The sequence below is a fragment of the Salvelinus namaycush genome, chromosome 31, assembly GCF_016432855.1.
Source record: "Salvelinus namaycush isolate Seneca chromosome 31, SaNama_1.0, whole genome shotgun sequence".
NCBI lineage: Eukaryota > Metazoa > Chordata > Actinopteri > Salmoniformes > Salmonidae > Salvelinus > Salvelinus namaycush.
In genome coordinates, this window is record NC_052337.1 from 13,767,946 (window position 1) to 13,792,449 (window position 24,504).

General features: G+C 46.8%; 1 protein-coding gene across 1 annotated transcript in view; it reads left to right on the forward strand.

Moving 5' to 3' along the window:
* LOC120026211 (vacuolar protein sorting-associated protein 37B-like) overlaps positions 1-24,504 on the forward strand; it is a 31,565-nt gene that overhangs the window by 3,182 nt on the left and 3,879 nt on the right. The window contains exon 2 of the mRNA XM_038971035.1: positions 2,335-2,558. Coding sequence (XP_038826963.1) covers positions 2,335-2,558 — 224 coding nt within the window. The remainder of the gene's footprint in view (positions 1-2,334; positions 2,559-24,504) is intronic.

The window sequence follows — 24,504 nt, forward strand, 5'->3', positions numbered from 1 at the left end:
AGACAGAAGAGGAAAATGTAGAGAGGAGGGAGTGAAAGGATGCCAGGTCCGCAGGGAGGCGAGTTCTCCTCCATTCCGCTCGGCTGCCCGGAGCCCTGTTCTGTGAGCTCGCAATGAGTCGTCGAGCCACGGAGCAGGAGGGGAGGACCGAGCCGGCCTGGAGGATAGGGGACATAGAGAGTCAAAGGATGCAGAAAGGGAGGAGAGGAGGGTTGAGGAGGCAGAGTCAGGAGATAGGTTGGAGAAGGTTTGAGCAGAGGGAAGAGAGTTGCGGGGGAGAGAGAGCGAAGGTTGGGACGGCGCGATACCATCCGAGTAGGGGCAGAGTGGGAAGTGTTGGATGAGAGCGAGAGGGAAAAGGATACAAGGTAGTGGTCGGAGACTTGGAGGGGAGTTGCAATGAGATTAGTGGAAGAACAGCGTCTAGTAAAGATGAGGTCAAGCGTATTGCCTGCCTTGTGAGTAGGGGGGAAGGTGAGAGGGTGAGGTCAAAAGAGGAGAGGAGTGGAAAGAGGGAGGCAGAGAGGAATGAGTCAAAGGTAGACGTGGGGAGGTTAAAGTCACCCAGAACTGTGAGCCATCCTCAGGGAAGGAACTTATCAAGGCGTCAAGCTCATTGATGAACTCTCCAAGGGAACCTGGAGGGCGATAAATGATAAGGATGTTAAGCTTGAAAGGGCTGGTAACTGTGACAGCATGGAATTCAAAGGAGGCGATAGACAGATGGGTCAGGGGAGAAAGAGAGAATGTCCACTTGGGAGAGATGAGGATCCCAGTGCCACCACCCCGCTGACCAGAAGCTCTTGGGGTGTGCGAGAACACGTGGGCAGACGAGGAGAGAGCAGTAGGATCAGTTTCGAAAATAACCCTGTTTGTGTACATATGCCACAAATGGCAGTGTCATTGTTTGGCATTAGGCCACAAATGCCATCTGATTCCCATTATTGCATAAGTAATTGACACCCGGGGTTAGGAACAGAGAACATATTTGAAATGATCTGTTTTGTTTCCTGTTCTGTGAACAGGATCCGCACAAGACAGCCAGTCATCAGCTATGTGGAAGGTGTTAAACGTTGGGAGAGGTTTTCCTATTGACTAACCTAGGTGGAGGAGTTCATATTCCAGTGCAGCACACCTCTTTAGTCAACATTCTGATGCATTGAGCACACAGCACCGCAGATTATTACGAAGGTCGATGCTTAACCAAGAAGCACCTCACAGCCTATTGACATTTGGTTATGTCAGTATTGTTTTCAGACATGTGTACAGCATTCATTCTGGCACTGGTATTTTGTGCCTCATCTCTCTCCATCTCTAGCTAGCCTTGTCTAGTTTAGGTATTAGGAAAGCTCAACTTGCTTCTGGCTTCTTCACCTTCTGTATTTGTATATTCATGTATGTGGCTTATGCAAGACTCCCCACCATGGCGCCTGTGATGTTGGTGGAACTGTTAGTCCTTACCCACCAATGTGGAAATAGCTTTACAGGAACAGCCTGTGAGCAGAGATACAAATCTGGTTGCGGCTGGAGAGCTGTCTAGTGCCTGTCTTCCCTGGGCTGGTGCCAGCATGGCAGCATCTCATCCCAACCATGTTATTTATGATTCATTATAGCCTAGTTCATTAGTACTGATATCTTGATTGAGTGCTGTGTTTTAGCTAGAACCCAAATTATATATTGGCTTGCCGACATTGGCCTTTTACCTCTGTATCAGTATCGGACAATAATTCTGTCGATAACCGATATTCAATAGGATGAAAAAAGGGAATCTCATGCTGATCTGAACACTTGCGGACATTTTCATGTCATTATTTGGCACAATGTAAGTAATCAACATTTGAAGCTTTTTGTTGGACAATTGCTCCTTTGGATGGTATTTTTGGACAATTCAGTGTGTAAAAATGTCACTTTAATTTCCCTGCTGTAAAACAGTATATCGGCAGATATATCGGTAAGTTTTGCTCCCCCAAGATTCGGGTATTGGTCCCAAAAAAACATATTGGTTTCCCTGCCCTCAGAGTGATAAGAGCTCTGCTTTCTGCTGTGGCGTCCTGTAGATATAATAGCCTATGGGTCCTATTACAGGTATTTCACATCTGTTTGTAGGCTTGGTGAAGGGGATTATAAATGTATGGTGTAATCACTGTCCTCCATCAAAATATACTCATATTTAATCTCCAGAGGTTAGGTTTTGAGCTGGTTTGTCCCTGGCCTATAGCCCTACTCTACACATCACAGTCTGGGGGTCAGTCAGTCTCTGTCTGCGTGTATTGTCTCAAGTACTAACTCACCTTCCCTCTTCCTGTGTATGCTGTGTGTTTGTCTCTGTGTTAGATGTGTGAGGTGCAGCAGGTGAAAGAGCTGACCCTGGTCAGTAACATCAGTCTGGCAGAACAGAACCTCCAACTGCAGCCCAGTCTGGACCTTCAGAAGAACCAGCTCACCTCACGCTACCGCCACCTACAGGAGCTCTACGACAACTATCAGCTACGCAAGTCCACACTCTGTAAGACCCCTAACAGGTCCACACTCTGTAAGAGTCCTAGCAAGTCCACACTGTAACAGCCCGAGCTACTCCACACTTGATGAGACACCTAGCTAGTCCACACTACTAAGGACAGTGTGCCTGTATACCAGTCTCTTTCTGTCTACATCTCACTCAGTGCACTCTGCTATCTGAAAGAGCAATCTTTCTCTCTCTGTGTTGGTAGCTGACTGTTCTCTACATGTCTGTCTGGTCTAGCCAGTTCAGTCACTTGTTGTTCCTAGATACTGCTCCTCTGTCAGTGGGGTTGTTCTAGATACTGCTCCTCTGTCAGTGGGGTTGTTACTGGATACTGCTCCTCTGTCAGTGGGGTTGTTCTAGATACTGGTCCTCTGTCAGTGGGGTTGTTCTAGATACTGCTCCTCTGTCAGTGGGGTTGTTCTAGATACTGCTCCTCTGTCAGTGGGGTTGTTCTAGATACTGCTCCTCTGTCAGTGGGTTGTTCTAGATACGCTCCTCTGTCAGTGGGGTTGTTCTTGATACTGCTCCTCTGTCAGTGGGTTGTTCTAGATACTGCTCCTCTGTCAGTGGGTGTTCTGGATACTGCTCCTCTGTCAGTGGGGTTGTTACGGATTACTGCTCCTCTGTCAGTGGGGTTGTTACGGATACTGTCCTCTGTCAGGGGGTTGTTACTGGATACTGGTCCTCTGTCAGTGGGGTTGTTACTGGATACTGGTCCCTGTAGTGGGGTTGTTACTGGATACTGCTCCTCTGTCAGTGGGTTGTTACTAGATATCGTCCTCTGTCAGTGGGGTTGTTCTGGATATGGTCATCTGTCAGTGGGGTTGTTCTAGATACTGGTCCTCTGTCAGTGGGGTTGTTCTAGATACTGCTCCTCTGTCAGTGGGTGTTCTAATACTGCTCCTCTGTCAGGGGGTTGTTACTGGATACTGCTCCTCTGTCAGTGGGGTTGTACTGGATACTGCTCCTCTGTCAGTGGGGTTGTTCTGGATACTGCTCCTCTGTCAGTGGGGTTGTTCTTGATACTGCTCCTCTGTCAGTGGGGTTGTTCTAGATACTGCTCCTCTGTCAGTGGGGTTGTTTCTAGATACTGCTCCTCTGTCAGTGGGGTTGTTCTAGATACTGGTCCTCTGTCAGTGGGGTTGTTCTTGATACTGCTCCTCTGTCAGTGGGGTTGTTCTAGATACTGCTCCTCTGTCAGTGGGGTTGTTCTAGATACTGCTCCTCTGTCAGTGGGGTTGTTCTAGATACTGCTCCTCTGTCAGTGGGGTTGTTCTAGATACTGCTCCTCTGTCAGTGGGGTTGTTCTAGATACTGCTCCTCTGTCAGTGGGGTTTTCTAGATACTGCTCCTCGTCAGTGGGGTGTGCTAGATACTGCTCCTCGTCAGTGGGGTTGTTCTAGATACTGCTCCTCTGTCAGTGGGGTTGTTCTAGATACTGCTCCTCTGTCAGTGGGGTGTTACTGGATATGCTCACTGTGGGGGGTTGTTACTGGATACTGCTCCTCTGTCAGTGGGGTTGTTACTGGATACTGCTCCTCTGTCAGTGGGGTTGTTCTGGATACTGCTCCTCTGTCAGTGGGGTTGTTACTGGATACTGCTCCTCTGTCAGTGGGGTGGTATGGATACTGCTCCTCTGTCAGTGGGGTTGTCTGGATGCTCTGTCAGTGGGGTTGTTGGATACTGCTCCTCTGTCAGTGGGGTTGTTACTGATACTGCTCCTCTGTCAGTGGGGTTGTTCCTAGATACTGGTCCTCTGTCAGTGGGGTTGTTCCTAGATACTGGTCCTCTGTCAGTGGGGTTGTTCTTGATACTGCTCCTCTGTCAGTGGGGTTGTTCTGGATACTGCTCCTCTGTCAGTGGGGTTGTTCTAGATACTGCTCCTCTGTCAGTGGGGTTGTTCTGGATACTGCTCCTCTGTCAGTGGGGTTGTTCTGGATACTGTCCTCTGTCAGTGGGGTTGTTCTAGATACTGCTCCTCTGTCAGTGGGGTTGTTCTTGAATACTGCCCTCTGTCAGTGGGGGTTGTTCTAGATACTGCTCCTCTGTCAGTGGGGTGTTTCTAGATACTGCTCCTCTGTCAGTGGGGTTGTTCCTAGATACTGCTCCTCTCAGTGGGGTGTTTCTAGATACTGTCTCTCTGTCAGTGGGGTTTGTTCTAGATACTGCTCCTCTGTCAGTGGGGTTGTTTCTAGATATGCTCCTCTGTCAGTGGGGTGTTCTAATATGCTCCTCTGTCAGGGGTTGTTCTAGATACTGCTCCTCTGTCAGTGGGGTTGTTCTAGATACTGCTCCTCTGTCAGTGGGGGTGTTCCTAGATACTGCTCCTCTGTCAGTGGGTTGTTCTTAGATATGCTCTCTCTGTCAGTGGGGTTGTTCTGATACTGCTCCTCTGTCAGTGGGGTTGTTCTAGTACTGCTCCTCTGTCAGTGGGGTTGTTACTGATACTGCTCCTCTGTCAGTGGGTTGTTACTGGATACTGCTCCTCTGTCAGTGGGGGTGTTCTAGATACTGGCCTCTCAGTGGGGTTGTTACTGGATATGCCTCTGTCAGTGGGGTTTGTTTAGTACTGTCCTCTGTCAGTGGGGTTGTTCTAGATACTGGTCCTCTGTCAGTGGGGTTGTTCTAGATACTGGTCCTCTGTCAGTGGGGTTGTTCCTAGATACTGGTCCTCTGTCAGTGGGGTTGTTTCTAGATACTGGTCCTCTGTCAGTGGGGTTGTTCCTAGATACTGGTCCTCTGTCAGTGGGGTTGTTCTGGATACTGGTCCTCTGTCAGTGGGTTGTTCTAGATACTGGTCCTCTGTCAGTGGGGTTTGTTTCTAGATACTGGTCCTCTGTCAGTGGGGTGTACTGGATACTGGTCCTAGTCATCGGCTGTTCTAGATATGGCCTTGTCAGTCGGGTTGTCTAGATACTGGTCCTCTGTCAGTGGGTTGTACTGGATACTGGTCTCTGTCAGTGGGGTTGTCTAGATACTGTCTCTCAGTGGGGTGTTCTAGATACTGTCCTCTGTCAGGGGTGTAATGGCTCTGGTTGCAGTGGGTTGTTAGATACTGGTCCTCTGTCAGTGGGGTTGTTCTAGATACTGGTCCTCTGTCAGTGGGTTGTTCTAGATACTGGCCTCTGTCAGTGGGGTGTCTAGATACTGCTCTCTGTCAGTGGGGGTTGTTCTAGATACTGCTCCTCTGTCCGTGGGGTTGTTACTGGATACTGCTCCTCTGTCAGTGGGGTTGTTTACTGGATACTGCTCCTCTGTCAGTGGGGTGTTACTGGATACTGCTCCTCTGTCAGTGGGTTGTACTGGATACTGTCCTCTGTCAGTGGGGTTGTTCAGATACTGGTTCATCTGTCAGTGGGGTTGTTACTGGATACTGGTCCCTAAGTCAGTCGGGTTGTTCTAGATACTGGCTCCTCTGTCAGTGGGGGTTGTTTACTGATACTGTCCTCTGTCAGTGGGGTTGTTCTATATACGGTCCTCTGTCAGTGGGTTGGTTGTTAGATACTGGTCCTCTGTCAGTGGGGTTGTTCTAGATACTGGTCCTCTCTGTCAGTGGGGTTGTTACTGGATACTGCTCCTCTGTCAGTGGGTGTTCGTTATGGATACTGCTCCTCTGTCAGTGGGGTTGTTACTGATACTGCTCTCTGTCAGTGGGGTTGTACTGGATACTGCTCCTCTGTCAGTGGGGTTGTTCTAGATACTGCTCTCTGTCAGTGGGGTTGTTCTAGATACTGTCCTCGTCAGTGGGGTTGTTCTAGATACTGCTCCTCTGTCAGTGGGTTGTTCTAGATACTGCTCCTCTGTCAGTGGGTGTTACTGGATACTGGTCCTCTGTCAGTGGGGTTGTTCTAGATACTGGCCTCTGTCAGTGGGGTTGTTTCTAGTACTGCTCCTCTGTCAGTGGTGTCTAATACTGCTCCTCTTGTCAGTGGGGTGTGTCGTGATACTGCTCCTTGTCAGTGGGGTGTGTTCTGATACTGGTCCTCGTCAGTGGGGTTGTTCTAGATACGGCTCTCTGTCAGTGGGTTGTTCTAGATACTGCCTCTGTCAGTGGGGTTGTTACTGGATACTGCTCCACTGTCAGTGGGGTTGTTACTGGATACTGCTCCTCTGTCAGTGGGGTTGTTACTGGATACTGCTCCTCTTGTCAGTGGGGTTGTTACTGGATACTGCTCCTCTGTCAGTGGGTGTTGTTACTGGATTAGTCCTCTGTCAGTGGGTTGCTGCTACTGGATACTGTCCTCTGTCAGTGGTGGGGTTGTTCTAGATACTGGTCCTCTGTCAGTGGGGTTGTTCTGAGATACTGCGTCCTCTGTCAGTGGGGTTGTTCTAGATACTGCTCCTCTGTCAGTGGGGTTGGTCTAGATACTGCTCCTCTGTCGGGGGTTTACTGGAACTGACTCTGTCAGTGGGGTTGTTCCTAGATAATGTCCTCTGTCAGTTGGGGTTGTTCTGATACTGCTCCTCTGTCAGTGGGTGTGTTCCTAGATACTGCTCCTTGTCAGTGGGGTTGCAGAGGGGAAAAGAGAGGAGAGGAAAGGAGGGGAGAGGAAAGGAGGGCAGAGGGAAAAGAGAGGAGAGGAGAGGAAAGGAGGGCAGAGGGAAAAGAGAGGAGAGGAGAGGAAAGGAGGGCAGAGGGAAAAGAGGGGAGAGGAAAGGAGGGCAGAGGGAAAAGAGGGGAGAGGAGGGCCTCCCGGGTGGCGCAGTGGTCTAGGGCACTGCATCGCAGTGCTAACTGCGCCACCAGAGTCTCTGGGTTCGCGCCCAGGCTCTGTCGCAGCCGGCCGCGACCGGGAGGTCCGTAGGGCGACGCACAATTGGGCTAGCGTCGTCCGGGTTAGGGAGGGTTTGGCCGGTAGGGATATCCTTGTCTCATCGCGCTCCAGCGACTCCTGTGGCGGGCCGGGCGCAGTGCGCGCTAACCAAGGGGGCCAGGTGCACGGTGTTTCTTCCGACACATTGGTGCGGCTGACTTCCGGGTTGGAGGCGCGCTGTGTTAAAGAAGCAGTGCGGCTTGGTTGGGTTGTGCTTCGGAGGACGCATGGCTTTCGACCTTCGTCTCTCCCGAGCCCGTACGGGAGTTGTAGCGATGAGACAAGATAGTAATTACTAGCGATTGGATACCACGAAAATTGGGGAGAAAAGGGGATAAAATTTAAAATTAAAATAAAATTAAAAAAAAGAGGGGAGAGGAAAGGAGGGCAGAGTGAAAAGAGAGGAGAGGAAAGGAGGGCAGAGGGAAAAGAGAGGAGAAGGAGGGCAGAGGGAAAAGAGAGGAGAGGGAAGGAGGGCAGAGGGAAAACAGAGGAGAGAGGAAAGTGATTGTTTACTCTACACTGCCAGCATGCCAGTAAAGCTTACTACACCACAGGTTTGTTACAGCTATAGTTTGTTTGACTGGTTCCTTCATAACTAAAACATGACATGGTCCAATGAAAAGCCACGCTGCTAGAGGAAGGGTTTTATATAGGAAAAGAACATGAAGTGCCATCCGGTCTGTGATGCAGGTGTAGCGATTTAGGGGGAACAACCGGAATGGGGCTTGAACCAGCAACTCTATGGGAAACAGGTCTCCGGCCAAAAGCTACTGAGAGGGTACAGGGGATAGCGGACAAGGGAACACAAGTTATTGCGTTCGTAGGCGTGTATGTGTGATTGCAGTGCTTACTTACAAGCCTGTTTCTGTTCTCTACCACTGCTGTCTGTGGTCTGTTCTCTACCACTGCTGTCTGTTCTCTACCACTGCTGTCTGTGGTCTGTTCTCTACCACTGCTGTCTGTTCTCTACCACTGCTGCCTGTGGTCTGTTCTCTACCACTGCTGTCTGTGGTCTGTTCTCTACCACTGCTGTCTGTGGTCTGTTCTCTACCACTGCTGTCTGTGGTCTGTTCTCTACCACTGCTGTCTGTTCTCTACCACTGCTGTCTGTGGTCTGTTCTCTACCACTGCTGTCTGTGGTCTGTTCTCTACCACTGCTGTCTGTGGTCTGTTTTCTACCACTGCTGTCTGTTCTCTACCACTGCTGTCTGTTCTCTACCTCTGCTGTCTGTTCTCTACCACTGCTGTCTGTTCTCTACCTCTGCTGTCTGTTCTCTACCTCTGCTGTCTGTTCTCTACCTCTGCTGTCTGTTCTCTACCTCTGCTGTCTGTTCTCTACCACTGCTGTCTGTTCTCTACCTCTGCTGTCTGTTCTCTACCTCTGCTGTCTGTTCTCTACCACTGCTGTCTGTTCTCTACCTCTGCTGTCTGTTCTCTACCTCTGCTGTCTGTGGTCTGTTCTCTACCACTGCTGTCTGTGGTCTGTTCTCTACCACTGCTGTCTGTAGTCTGTTCTCTACCACTGCTGTCTGTTCTTTACCACTGCTGTCTGTTCTCTACCACTGCTGTCTGTTCTCTACCACTGCTGTCTGTTCTCTACCACTGCTGTCTGTTCTTTACCACTGTGTTCTGTTCTCTACCACTGCTGTCTGTTCTCTACCACTGCTGTCTGTTCTCTACCACTGCTGTCTGTTCTCTACCACTGCTGTCTGTTCTTTACCACTGCTGTCTGTTCTCTACCACTGCTGTCTGTTCTCTACCACTGCTGTCTGTTCTCTACCACTGCTGTCTGTTCTCTACCACTGCTGTCTGTTCTCTACCACTGCTGTCTGTTCTCTACCTCTGCTGTCTGTTTTCTACCACTGCTGTCTGTTCTCTACCACTGCTGTCTGTTCTCTACCACTGCTGTCTGTGGTCTGTTCTCTACCATTGCTGTCTGTTCTCTACCACTGCTGTCTGTTCTCTACCACTGCTGTCTGTTCTCTACCACTGCTGTCTGTTCTTTACCACTGTGTTCTGTTCTCTACCACTGCTGTCTGTTCTCTACCACTGCTGTCTGTTCTCTACCACTGCTGTCTGTTCTCTACCACTGCTGTCTGTTCTCTACCACTGCTGTCTGTTCTTTACCACTGCTGTCTGTTCTCTACCACTGCTGTCTGTTCTCTACCACTGCTGTCTGTTCTCTACCACTGCTGTCTGTTCTCTACCACTGCTGTCTGTTCTCTACCACTGCTGTCTGTTCTCTACCTCTGCTGTCTGTTTTCTACCACTGCTGTCTGTTCTCTACCACTGCTGTCTGTTCTCTACCACTGCTGTCTGTGGTCTGTTCTCTACCACTGCTGTCTGTTCTCTACCACTGCTGTCTGTGGTCTGTTCTCTACCACTGCTGTCTGTTCTCTACCACTGCTGTCTGTTCTCTACCACTGCTGTCTGTGGTCTGTTCTCTACCATTGCTGTCTGTTCTCTACCACTGCTGTCTGTTCTCTACCACTGCTGTCTGTTCTCTACCTCTGCTGTCTGTGGTCTATTCTCTACCATTGCTGTCTGTTCTCTACCACTGTTGTCTGTTCTCTACCACTGCTGTCTGTTCTCTACCATTGCTGTCTGTTCTCTACCTCTGCTGTCTGTGGTCTGTTCTCTACCACTGCTGTCTGTTCTCTACCACTGCTGTCTGTGGTCTGTTCTCTACCATTGCTGTCTGTTCTCTACCACTGCTGTCTGTTCTCTACCTCTGCTGTCTGTGGTCTGTTCTCTACCATTGCTGTCTGTTCTCTACCACTGTTGTCTGTTCTCTACCACTGCTGTCTGTTCTCTACCTCTGCTGTCTGTGGTCTGTTCTCTACCATTGCTGTCTGTTCTCTACCACTGTTGTCTGTTCTCTACCACTGCTGTCTGTTCTCTACCATTGCTGTCTGTTCTCTACCATTGCTGTCTGTTCTCTACCACTGCTGTCTGTTCTCTACCACTGCTGTCTGTTCTCTACCATTGCTGTCTGTTCTCTACCACTGCTGTCTGTTCTCTACCATTGCTGTCTGTTCTCTACCATTGCTGTCTGTTCTCTACCACTGCTGTCTGTTCTCTACCACTGCTGTCTGTTCTCTACCACTGCTGTCTGTTCTCTACCATTGCTGTCTGTTCTCTACCACTGCTGTCTGTTCTCTACCACTGCTGTCTGTTCTCTACCACTGCTGTCTGTTCTCTACCACTGCTGTCTGTTTTCTACCACTGCTGTCTGTTTTCTACCACTGCTGTCTGTTCTCTACCACTGCTGTCTGTTCTCTACCACTGCTGTCTGTTCTCTACCACTGCTGTCTGTGGTCTGTTCTCTACCACTGCTGTCTGTTCTCTACCACTGCTGTCTGTTTTCTACCACTGCTGTCTGTTCTCTACCACTGCTGTCTGTGGTCTGTTCTCTACCATTGCTGTCTGTTCTCTACCACTGCTGTCTGTTCTCTACCACTGCTGTCTGTGGTCTGTTCTCTACCATTGCTGTCTGTTCTCTACCACTGCTGTCTGTTCTCTACCTCTGCTGTCTGTGGTCTGTTCTCTACCACTGCTGTCTGTTCTCTACCTCTGCTGTCTGTGGTCTGTTCTCTACCACTGCTGTCTGTTCTCTACCACTGCTGTCTGTTCTCTACCACTGTTGTCTGTTCTCTACCACTGCTGTCTGTTCTCTACCACTGCTGTCTGTTCTCTACCACTGCTGTCTGTTCTCTACCACTGCTGTCTGTTCTTTACCACTGTGGTCTGTTCTCTACCACTGCTGTCTGTTCTCTACCACTGCTGTCTGTTCTCTACCACTGCTGTCTGTTCTCTACCACTGCTGTCTGTTCTTTACCACTGCTGTCTGTTCTCTACCACTGCTGTCTGTTCTCTACCACTGCTGTCTGTTCTCTACCACTGCTGTCTGTTCTCTACCACTGCTGTCTGTTCTCTACCACTGCTGTCTGTTCTCTACCTCTGCTGTCTGTTTTCTACCACTGCTGTCTGTTCTCTACCACTGCTGTCTGTTCTCTACCACTGCTGTCTGTGGTCTGTTCTCTACCATTGCTGTCTGTTCTCTACCACTGCTGTCTGTTCTCTACCACTGCTGTCTGTTCTCTACCTCTGCTGTCTGTGGTCTGTTCTCTACCACTGCTGTCTGTTCTCTACCACTGCTGTCTGTGGTCTGTTCTCTACCACTGCTGTCTGTTCTCTACCACTGCTGTCTGTTCTCTACCACTGCTGTCTGTGGTCTGTTCTCTACCATTGCTGTCTGTTCTCTACCACTGCTGTCTGTTCTCTACCACTGCTGTCTGTTCTCTACCTCTGCTGTCTGTGGTCTATTCTCTACCATTGCTGTCTGTTCTCTACCACTGCTGTCTGTTCTCTACCACTGCTGTCTGTGGTCTGTTCTCTACCATTGCTGTCTGTTCTCTACCACTGCTGTCTGTTCTCTACCACTGTTGTCTGTTCTCTACCACTGCTGTCTGTTCTCTACCATTGCTGTCTGTTCTCTACCACTGCTGTCTGTTCTCTACCTCTGCTGTCTGTGGTCTGTTCTCTACCACTGCTGTCTGTTCTCTACCACTGCTGTCTGTGGTCTGTTCTCTACCATTGCTGTCTGTTCTCTACCACTGCTGTCTGTTCTCTACCTCTGCTGTCTGTGGTCTGTTCTCTACCATTGCTGTCTGTTCTCTACCACTGTTGTCTGTTCTCTACCACTGCTGTCTGTTCTCTACCTCTGCTGTCTGTGGTCTGTTCTCTACCATTGCTGTCTGTTCTCTACCACTGTTGTCTGTTCTCTACCACTGCTGTCTGTTCTCTACCATTGCTGTCTGTTCTCTACCATTGCTGTCTGTTCTCTACCACTGTTGTCTGTTCTCTACCACTGCTGTCTGTTCTCTACCATTGCTGTCTGTTCTCTACCATTGCTGTCTGTTCTCTACCACTGCTGTCTGTTCTCTACCATTGCTGTCTGTTCTCTACCATTGCTGTCTGTTCTCTACCACTGCTGTCTGTTCTCTACCACTGCTGTCTGTTCTCTACCACTGCTGTCTGTTCTCTACCACTGCTGTCTGTTTTCTACCACTGCTGTCTGTTTTCTACCACTGCTGTCTGTTCTCTACCACTGCTGTCTGTTCTCTACCACTGCTGTCTGTTCTCTACCACTGCTGTCTGTTCTCTACCACTGCTGTCTGTTCTCTACCACTGCTGTCTGTGGTCTGTTCTCTACCACTGCTGTCTGTTCTCTACCACTGCTGTCTGTTTTCTACCACTGCTGTCTGTTCTCTACCACTGCTGTCTGTGGTCTGTTCTCTACCATTGCTGTCTGTTCTCTACCACTGCTGTCTGTTCTCTACCACTGCTGTCTGTGGTCTGTTCTCTACCATTGCTGTCTGTTCTCTACCACTGCTGTCTGTTCTCTACCACTGCTGTCTGTGGTCTGTTCTCTACCACTGCTGTCTGTGGTCTGTTCTCTACCATTGCTGTCTGTTCTCTACCACTGCTGTCTGTTCTCTACCACTGCTGTCTGTGGTCTGTTCTCTACCATTGCTGTCTGTTCTCTACCACTGCTGTCTGTTCTCTACCACTGCTGTCTGTTCTCTACCACTGCTGTCTGTGGTCTGTTCTCTACCACTGCTGTCTGTTCTCTACCACTGCTGTCTGTTTTCTACCACTGCTGTCTGTTCTCTACCACTGCTGTCTGTGGTCTGTTCTCTACCATTGCTGTCTGTTCTCTACCACTGCTGTCTGTTCTCTACCACTGCTGTCTGTGGTCTGTTCTCTACCATTGCTGTCTGTTCTCTACCACTGCTGTCTGTTCTCTACCACTGCTGTCTGTGGTCTGTTCTCTACCACTGCTGTCTGTTCTCTACTTCTGCTGTCTGTGGTCTGTTCTCTACCACTGCTGTCTGTTCTCTACCACTGCTGTCTGTTCTCTACCACTGCTGTCTGTTCTCTACCACTGCTGTCTGTTCTCTACCACTGATGTCTGTTCTCTTTCTTTCTCTCTCACGTCTCTTCCTTGAGGGTTGGGGAATCAGGGGTGCCAATGGTCAGGACCATCTAGTAAGTGCGAGCGCGCACACACACACACACCTGCAAACAGCCACCGACACAAATCTGTCAACTCGTTAATGGCCTGGATGTGTTGATGTTTTCCAACAAACTGAACCTGAGCTGAACTCTTAGACAGACAGACTTTAGGACTGCTTAGTTTAGGCTCAAACTAAATATTTGCAATGTCAGGACTGTACTCTATACGAGCTGTACGATATATAGTAAATTCCAGACTGTGTGTGGTGGGTCTGTGGAGTCAGCAGGTCGTAGCCAAGTACAGTAAAGTCATCGGCGTGGAGAAGCCATTAAAGTTGTGACGGTGTAACTTCCCATCAGCTATAGAGTAGGTTTATACCTGAGCTCTCATGCATAAAGAGATGCCCACGCTGTGACCAATGTGCAGCCCACTATTTGTTATCATTGTGTGTGCGTGTGTATGTGTTATCCTTGGTCCTCAAGAATCACTGTATCCTCACACTAACCCTATAGGAACTTTGTAGGTTTGTCTAGTAGCTTCCTCTCCTCAGTCGTCACCTTATCTCCTTTCCTTCATCTGCAGGGATCTGAGAGAAGTGCACAGGTGTAAACTAATCCTCAGCCTATTGCAGATGCTCAGGGTGTTGAAATCTAGGCAGTGTTCATAGGTTTGATCTCGTTCTCTCTCTCCGTCTCTCTCTGGTATGTGAAGAGCCATAGGCCTTTAGACCAGTAATCCTGGGCTCTTATGCCAAAGCTTACATGTTATTTTTTTGTTTAACTTGGCAAGTCAGTTAAGAACAAATTCTTATTTACAATGACGGCCTACACCGGCCAAACCCGGACGATGCTGGGCCAATTGTGCGCTGCCCTATGGGACTCCCAATCACGGCCGGTTGTGATACTGCCTGGATTCGAACCAGGGTGTCTGTAGTGACGCATATAGCACTGAGATGTAGTGCCTTAGACCGTTGCGCCACTCGGGAACAAAGGCCAGAGTGTCAGCGGCACACACACACACCACCTACAGTATGTCGTGCTGTAGTTGGAGAATAATAGCTAAATATACCCAGAGTGACAGAGACTGCTGACTAGACCTCTGCCACAGACACGCACCCAACCAGCACACACTGGGGAGGTCACAGGGTGTGTGTGTTCCAGGGTGCTGCTGGGGACTGGTTATGTCTCTTTCCTGTCAGTGTACAGTTAGCTCTGAGCCAAACAGTCACCCAGCTCTCTGGGTTCTCTCCTTTAAGCCAGCTGGTCTGGCTTTATAACTTCTTCTACTCGTCTTCTAATCCTTCGTTCAGTTTCATCCCTTCATTTCTGAGGTAAAAGATAGTGGTCTGACCCTCAGCTGGAGCTGTAGGGAACCTTCCTGGAGAAGATAATACAAGCAGCACTGGTGAGTGTGTTTGTGTGTGTATAACACACAGCGAACTCTTACCGACTCATAGCTCCTCTGGAGTTTCATGTTAGTTGGAGAATTTTGGGCTCTAAGGATGGTGCCACATAGTCATAAAGAGTTTGTGAGTGTGCGAGAGCATTTAAGAGTGTGTGGGCTAGTCTGTCAATGGGATAGTGTGTGAGTGTGCTGCAAATGTCCAGTGTTAGAAACATTGCATGACAGATTAGAGAACATGAAAACAGAGATGTCTTCTATGGTGTTTTCTCATGATACAGTCAGCTAGTAGCATGGCTTCATCTGCTGAACAGAAACCATAGAAAGGAACATCTAAAGGACTTGTAATCCTCCCATCGTCAAGCCTCTCTCACCTCTGTGTGTGGTTGGCTAAGGTCCCCTAGTCTGCTGTCCGTCTGTGTCGGCCTGATCGACCGTAGCGTTATGCACAACCACTGCTGCAGGAGTCAGTCAGGAGTGGCACGAGACAGAGACACAAAGTGACATTGTGACCATGAAAATCAAAATAAAACAATGTCAAATTCACTGTTATACTCTTATACTGTACTTGTAGCAAGCTATATAGCTACATCCCACTGGGCACACCTCGACATTTCAATGTGGATAATTGAGTAACATTTTGTTGAGACATTGATCGATGAGATTAAAACCTATATTCACAACAACAAAAAAGACAGCCAAAAGTTAGTTGAATTTCCAATGTGGTGTCACTATGCTTTCAACCATCTAAAAGCACAACCAAATTCCAATGGAAAAACAATGTCTGATTTTTGGTTTAGTTGTCACTCAAATGTCTATCACTGTGCTTTCAACCATTTTAAAAGCACAGCAAAGTTCAAATCTGAATACAGTGTCAGATATTTTGTTTATTTATATAACAGATTGTGTTACTTATCACTGTGCTTCATCTAATTGCAGAACCAAATGACCTGTTTTGCATTATTATAATAGTAATAAAAGCCATTTAGCAGACTCTTTTATCCAAAGTGATTTACAGACATGCGTGCATACATTTTACATGTGGGTGGTCTCAGGAATCGAGCCCACTACCCTGGCGTTACAAGCGCCATGTCCTACCAACTGAGCTACAAAGGACATTGCAATACATTAAAAGTACATGGTGCAAGAGATCAATGCCGTTCAAGATTCTGCACAGATTATTACAGCAGTTGTGAAGATCTCCAGACTTGCGATGACCTGACCTATGCATGCGATCTTAACATGCTGCAAAAAACACTCAAACTGGACAGTTTTATCTCCATCTCTTCATTCAAAGACTCCATCATGGACACTCTTACTGACAGTTGTGGCTGCTTAGCATGATGTATTGCTGTCTCTACCTTCTTGCCCTTTGTGTTATTGTCTGTGCTCAATAATGTTTGTACCATGTTTTGTGCTGCTGCCATTTTGTGTTGGTACCATGTTGTCATGTTGTGGTGCTACCATGCTGTGTTGTCATGTGTTGCTGCCATGCTATGTTGTTGTCTTAGGTCTCTCTTTATGTAGTGTTGTGGTGTCTCTCTTGTCGTGATGTGTGTTTTTGTGTTGTTGTTTTTTATCCCAGCCCCCGTCCCCGCAGGATGCCGTTTGCCTTTTGGTAGGGCATCATTGTAAATAAGAATTTGTTCTTAACTGACTTGACTAGTTAAATAAAAAAAAATATATATGATTACATAGAAGACATTTATAGTTACAGTAACCTCATTGTGGCCATGGTAAGATGGCGCCGGAGAAGAAGGCAGACGTTTTACGTGCCCCCAACCGATTGTGTTTATTTGCGTTGTTTGTAACTTAAAAAAAAAAAAAACGTATTTTGTACATAATGTTGCTGCTGCCGTCTCTTATGACAGAAAATAACTTCTGGACATCAGGACTGCGATTACTCATCACGGACTGGCAGAACCCTTTTTCTCCTTTAACGAGTCTGACGAGGCCGACTCGAACAATATACTGCTTTCTCGGGAACAGGCCCAGATCCCCGTGATTTGTGTGAAGAGGAGGCGGAGAAAAAGGGTCCAGAGGGCGGGCTGCCTTCTGAGAATTCGTAAGCGATCGAATAAACCCCCACTTTCTTCCATTCTGCTTGCAAACGTGCAATCTTTGGACAATAAAATAGATGACCTACGCGGAAGATTAAACTACCAACGGGACATTCAAAACTGTAATATCTTATGCTTCAAGAAGACGTGGCTGAACAACGACACTATCAACATACAGCTGGCTGGTTATACGCTGCACCGGCAGGATAGAACAGCGGCGTCTGGTAAGACAAGAGGCGGCGGACTATGTATTTTTGTAAATAACAGCTGGTTCACGATATCTAAGGAAGTCTCGAGCTGTTGCTCACCTGAGGTAGAGTATCTCATGATAAACTGTAGACCACATTACCTATCTAGAGAGTTTTCATCTGTATTTTTTGTAGCTGTTTACATACCACTACAGTCAGAGGCTAGCACTAAGACCGCATTGAATGAGCTGTATTCCGCCATAAGCAAACAAGAAAACGCTACCCAGAGTTGGCGCTCCTAGTAGCCAGGGTCTTTAATGTAGGGAAAATGAAATCCGTTTTACCAAATTTCTATCAGCATGTTAAATGTGCAACCAGAGGAAAAAAACTTTGGACCATCTTTACTCCACACATAGAGATGCAAACAAAGCTCTCCCTCGTCTCCATTTGGCAAATCTGACCATAATTCTATCCTCCTGATTCCTGCTTACAAGCTCAAATTAAAGCAGGAAGCAGCAGTGACTAGATTGATAAAAAGTGGTCAGATGAAGCAGATGGTAAGCTACAGGACTGTTTTTCTAGCACAGACTGGGATATGTTCCGGGATTCCTCCGATGGCATTGAGGAGTACATCACATCAGTCATTGGCTTCATCAATAAGCGCATCGACGATGTCGTCCCCAGAGTGACCGTACGTACATACCCCAACCAGAAGCCATGGATTACAGGCAACATCCGCACTGAGCTAAAGGTTAGAGCTGCCGATTTCAAGGAGCGGGACCCGGAAGCTTATAAGAAATCCCGCTATGCCCTCCGACGAAACATCAAACAGGCAAAGCGTCAATACAGGACTAAGATCGAATCGTACTACACCAGCTCTGACGCTCGTCGGATGTGGTAGGGCTTGTAAACCATTACAGACTACAAAGGGTAGAACAGCTGAGAGCTGCCCAGTGACACGAGCCTACCAGACGAGCTAAACTACTTCTATGCTCGCTTCGAGGCAAATAACACTGAAACATGCATGAGAGCACCAGCTGTTCTGGAAGACTGTGATCATGTTATCCGCAGTCGATGTGAGTAAGACCTTTAAACAGATCAACATTCTCAAGGCCGCAGGGCCAGACCGATTACCAGGACGTGCACTACGAGCATGCGCTGACCAACAGGCAAGTGTCTTCACTGACATTTTCAACCTCTAACCTGTCCGAGTCTGTAATAGCAACATGTTTTAAGCAGACCATAGTGCCTGTGCCCAAGAACACTAAGTTAACATGCCTAAATGACTACCGACCCGTAGCACTCACATCTGTAGCCATGAAGTGCTTCAAAAGGCTGGTCATGTCTCACATCAACACAATTATCCCAGAAACCCTAGACCTACTCCAATTTGCATACCGCCCCAACAGATCCACAGATGATGCAATCTCTATTGCACTCCACACTGCCCTTTCCTACCTGGACAAAAGGAACACCTATGTGAGGATGCTTTTCATTGACTACAGCTTAGCGTTCAACACCATAGTGCCCTCAAAGCTCATCAATAAGCTAAGGACCCTGGGACTAAACACTTCCCTCTGCAACTGGATCCTGGACTTCCTGATGGTCCGCCCCCAGGTGGTAAGGGTAGGTAACAACACATCCGCCACATTGATCCTCAACACAGGGGCCCCTGAGGGGTGCGTGCTCAGTCCCCTCCTGTACTCCCTGTTCACTCATGGCTGCACGGCCAGGCACGACTCCAACACCATCATTAAGTTTGCCGATGATACAACAGTGGTAGGCCTGATCACCGACAACGACAAGACAGCCTATAGGGAGGAGGTCAGAGACCTGGCCGTGTGGTGCCAGGACAATGAATCAATCAAATGTATTTATAAAGCCCTTCTTACATCAGCTGATGTCACAAAGTGCTGTACAGAAACCCAGCCTAAAACCCCAAACAGCAAGCAATGCAGGTGTAGGAGCACGGTGGCTAGGAAAAACTCCCTAGAAGGCCCAGAACCTAGGATGAAACCTAGAGAGGAACCAGGCTATGAGGGGTGGCCAGTCCTCTTCTGACTGGCCAAGATGTTCAAATGTTCATAAATGACCAGCAGGGTCAAATAATAATAATCACAGTGGTTGTCGAGGGTGCCGAGTGGTTGTCGAGTGGTTGTCGAGGGTGTCGAGGTAGCACGTCCGGTGAACAAGTCAGGGTTCCATAGCCGCAGGCAGAACAGTTGAAACTGGAGCAGCAACTCGGCCAGGTGGACTGGGGACAGCAAGGAGTCACCAGGCAAGGTAGTCCTGAGGCATGGTCCTAGGGCTCAGGTCCTCCGAGAGAGAGAAAGAGAGAGAGAGAATTAGAGAGAGCATACTTAAATTCACACAGGACACCGGATAAGACAGGATAAATACTCTAGATATAACAGACTGACCCTAGCCAAACAGGCAGGATTTAACCACACCCACTTTGCCAAAGCACATCCCCCAGACCACTAGAGGGAAATCTTCAACCACCAACTTACCATTCTGAGACAAGGCCGAGTATAGCCTACAAACAACCTCTCCTTCAACGTGATCAAGACAAAGGAGATAATTGTGGTCTACAGGAAAAAGAGGACCGAGTACGCCCCCATTCTCATCGATGGGGCTGTAGAGGAGCAGGTTGAGAGCTTCAAGCTCCTTGGTGTCCACATCACCAACAAACTAATGTAGTCCAAGCACACCGAGACAGTCGTGAAGAGGGCACGACCAAACCTCTTCCCCCTCAGGAGACTGAAAAGATTTGGCATGGGTCCTCAGATCCTCAAAAGGTTCTACAGCTGCACCATCGAGAGCATCCCGACTGGTTGCATCACTGCCTGGTATGGCAACTGCTCGGCCTCTGACCGCAAGGCACTACAGAGGGTAGTGAAAACGGCCCAGTACATCACTGGGGCCAAGCTTCCCGCCAACCAGGCGGTGTCAGAGGAAGGCCCTAACAATTGTCAAAGACTCCAGCCACCCTAGTCATACACTGTTCTCTCTGCTACCGCACGGCAAGCAGTACCAGAGCGCCAAGTCTAGGTCCAAGAAGCTTCTAAACAGCTTTTACCCCCAAGCCATAAGACTCCTGAACATCTAATTAAATGGCTACCCAGACTATCTGCATTGCCCCCCCTCTTTTACACCGCTGCTACTCTCTGATGTTATCAGCTATGCATAGTCACTTTAATAACTCTACCTACATGTACATATTACCTCAACTAACCGGTGCCCCTGCACATTGACTCTGTACCGGTACCTCCCTGTATATAGTCTCGCTATTGTTATTTTACTGCTGCTCTTTAATTACTTGTTACTTTTATTTCTTATTCTTATCTGTATTTTTTAAACTGCATTGTTGGTTAGGGGATTGTAAGTAAACATTTCACTCGACGCATGTGACTAATAAAATTTGATTTGATCTGTTACTCATTTTAAGGTTGAATGTTACATTCGTTTAGTTTTGGTTATTAACTGTATTACAAAATGTATAATGAATTGTGTTTGGTTGTCAACGCAACTGAATTGTGTTTGGTTGTCAACGCAACCAAATATCAACATTTGAAGGAGATGATCTGCTTGGATAGTTCCATCTGTGTCACTGACTTTTTTTCTACAAATGAATCATTGCTATGTTGGATTTAAGTCTCCATCTCAACCAAAAATCAAATAAAAAAATAGGAATAAATTAAATCAAATCAAACTTTAAATGCACTTTAAATAAAGTTAGATTTAATGTAATTTAGTCCTAGTCTTTACTTTTTGGGGGGTTGAGATGGCGACTTGAATCCAACATAGAAATTATTGTTAATGATCAATTATCATATAAATATAATTAATAATCAATAATCATATAAATTATAAATTATTCCAGACAAACTGTAAATAAAGCCAGACTAAGTCAGTGTTACAGATGGAACTATCCAAGCAAGAGATACATCTCCTTCAAATGTTGACATTTAGTTGTGTTGACAACACAATTCAATATCATAAAATGTTAAATCAACCAGAGTTTAAAACCCTAGGTATTGACTATTTTTTGTTGAATTATGTGTTGAATTGAAACAATAGCTGTTAATGACTTTGCAATTGCTATAATAGCCCTGAATGTTATCATTGATGATAGACCTATATAAGTGATAAAGTATGGTCACATTTCATTTGCTCTGTTAAACCTACCCTTTAGAATGACCTTGATAACAACAGTGAATCTATTTAGTTTTTAAGAGGAGATCTCTTAATAATCATTCACGATAGCACATTGTAATATTCAGTGACAAATATCATAGCTAAGCAGGCCTGGGCTTGGTTAAAACCCTGGATGGGCCACTAAAGGGTAGCTGTAGACAGATCAATTCTACAGTAGAAGGTGCTGCCCAGTCTATAGTTTTTTTTCTATTAGTGAATATAACGTTGAAGATCTGATGTTGTTTTAAAGGTAAAAATTCAACATATTTTATACAAAGTTTGTCTATGTTGAAATTTGGTTACCATGATGACATAACCACCTCTCTGACCTATGGTATTTGACCTCTGGTCAACTGTGACCTTTGATACTTTAACATTTTGTTTCTAGGTTACCTCTGGGTCGTTCCACCTCAAAAAACACAAGAAAGAGGGTTTAGACACCCACCATCTCAGATTGTTCTGAAATGGTTTCTGTTGTTGGAAACAGATAAGATTAGCATTCCTGCAACATAATACAAAAAAATATATAAGCAGGTTGACATTTATTGTCATGAGTCTTGTCCTGGAGGCAGAACTGGCGATATAGTAAAATTTTATGAAAACAAAAACCTTAATTTAAGGTTAGGGTTAGGCATTGGGGTTAGCAGTGTGGTTAAATTTAAGGTAAGGTATAACATCTGATTTTATGACTTTGTGGCTATGCCAGCTAGTGACCACTCTGCAGAGATGCCTCCAGAACAGGATTCATGATGATTACAAAATGACATATTGGTTTACTTAAAAAGGCTCTGCATGGTCAATCCGACATCTGAAGTGGCCGTATAGCATTTACTGCGATGCAGCCTCCGCAGACTTCAGGGCTTTCATACTTCTTGCGCTTAGCAGAGCTATTGTGAAGTTAGCTGTCAACGAGGTGAGTTTGTGTTTATACACAATGTAGCGCCCCCACCTACCATTAACCAATCATGTCAATGCAGAGTTTTATGGAGCCCTCCATATTGTTACAACATTTGAACGGCGCACGGCGATGCAGTACAGAGCTTGATTTGGTCTCTGCATGCCGCCGGAGGCTCCACAATTGCGTCACACCCTCCATACGAAGCCTCCAACCACATTTTTAGGGCAAGCATAAATTGGCTTTTACCCTGTAAGCAGTTTATGGACAAGATATGACAGTAACCCATACTTTTGCTGTCATACCTTGCCCATAAACTGCTTACAGGGTAAGGAAACCAATATGTCATTTTGTAATTTGTGTGAACTATCCCTTCAACATTGAGGGGTAGAGATATATATTTTTTTATCACATAGTAGCAGGAACAGCACCATGTAGTGGTCAGAACCTGGTAATATCAGGATGTAGGATGGGACATAAACCTAACAACTTCAATTATTAATTTCTTTGAACAGGGGAAAAACCCCATCAAATTCACTGAGAATACATTACATAGGATGAAGAAACAATACTACAAGCTGTGGCTTCATACTACATGTCAGACAGAGAGAACTGATACTGTATACTCGTTGTTGGGGTGGGATTAGCGTGGGTTGTGGGTGGTCCGTGGGTGGCTTTTTACCATTTCCTTGGATTCCTCATGTCTTACTCATTGTTAGAAAAAAGTTTGGTCCAAATCGGATGTTAGGTTCTATATTTATTGAATATTACATGAATCCTATCAATTTAAATGGCCAATTTGGGTGCAATCAATTAGCTTAATTTCTCAGAGACCAAATTATATTTAAACAAAATAATGTTGCAGGAATGCTAATCTTATCTGTTTCTAACTACAGAAATTATTTCAGAACAATCTGAGATGGTGGGTGTCATGGGTTGCTGAAATGACATGGAACGACCCCTCTTGCTTAATTCCTAATTACCTTGAAGAAATGTATTTTGTTATGAAACTGGTCTTTAAGTTATAACCATGGCTGACAGTCTACTGTGTGATACAGTACAATAGGTTGTATTTGTATTTTTACAAATTTAGACTGTATTTATCATAAGTAGCCTTACGCCTTTAGTGTAGCCTTTACCTTGTGATATCTTGCGTCGTTACAGTCTAGTTGGTCATGTCACATCCCTGACAGGCAGGGCTTATGGTGTAGATTCTGGAAGACTAACTACTGTATACAATTACATTACAACGGAACGATTTGATTAGTGTAGTGTTAGCTAGCTACATAGTTGTCTTTGCTGTCTTTGTATCTAAGATAATTGTGTAGTTTAGAGTAATTATCTAGCCAGTTATCGAGGTTACCTAGCCAGCTCCACTTTCAAACAAAGTCAGCTAGCCAGCTATTTTCGTCGTCCTAACGTTGTCAACACTGCTAGCTAGCCAGCTAGCCAACTTCTACCGAAACATTACAACGGAACGATTTGATTAGCGTAGTGTTAGCTAGCTACATAGTTGTCTTTGTATCTAAGATAATTGTGTAGTTTAGAGTAATTATCTAGCCAGTTATCGAGGTTACCTAGCCAGTTATCGAGGCTACCTAGCCAGCAACACTTTCAAACAAAGTCAACAACGCAGCCACTGCTAGCTAGCCTACTTCACCAGCCAGCAGTACTGTATCATTTTAATCATTTTAGTCAATAAGATTTTTGCAACGTAAGCTTAACTTTCTGAACATTCGAGACGTGTAGTCCACTTGTCATTCCAATCTCCTTTGCATTAGCGTAGCCTCTTCTGTAGCCTGTCAACTATGTGTCTGTCTATCCCTGTTCTCTCCTCTCTGCACAGACCATACAAACACTTCACACCGCGTGGCCGCTGCCACTCTAACCTGGTGGTCCCAGCGCGCACGACCCACGTGGAGTTCCAGGTCTCCGGCAGCCTCTGGAACTGCCGATCTGCGGCCAACAAGGCAGAGTTCATCCCAGCCTATGCTTCCCTCCAGTCCCTCGACTTCTTGGCACTGACGGAAACATGGATTACCACAGATAACACTGCTACTCCTACTGCTCTCTCCTCGTCTGCCCACGTGTTCTCGCACACCCCGAGAGCTTCTGGTCAGCGGGATGGTGGCACTGGGATCCTCATCTCTCCCAAGTGGACATTCTCTCTTTCTCCCCTGACCCATCTGTCTATCGCCTCCTTTGAATTCCATGCTGTCACAGTTACCAGCCCTTTCAAGCTTAACATCCTTATCATTTATCGCCCTCCAGGTTCCCTTGGAGAGTTCATCAATGAGCTTGACGCCTTGATAAGTTCCTTTCCTGAGGATGGCTCACCTCTCACAGTTCTGGGTGACTTTAACCTCCCCACGTCTACCTTTGACTCATTCCTCTCTGCCTCCTTCTTTCCACTCCTCTCCT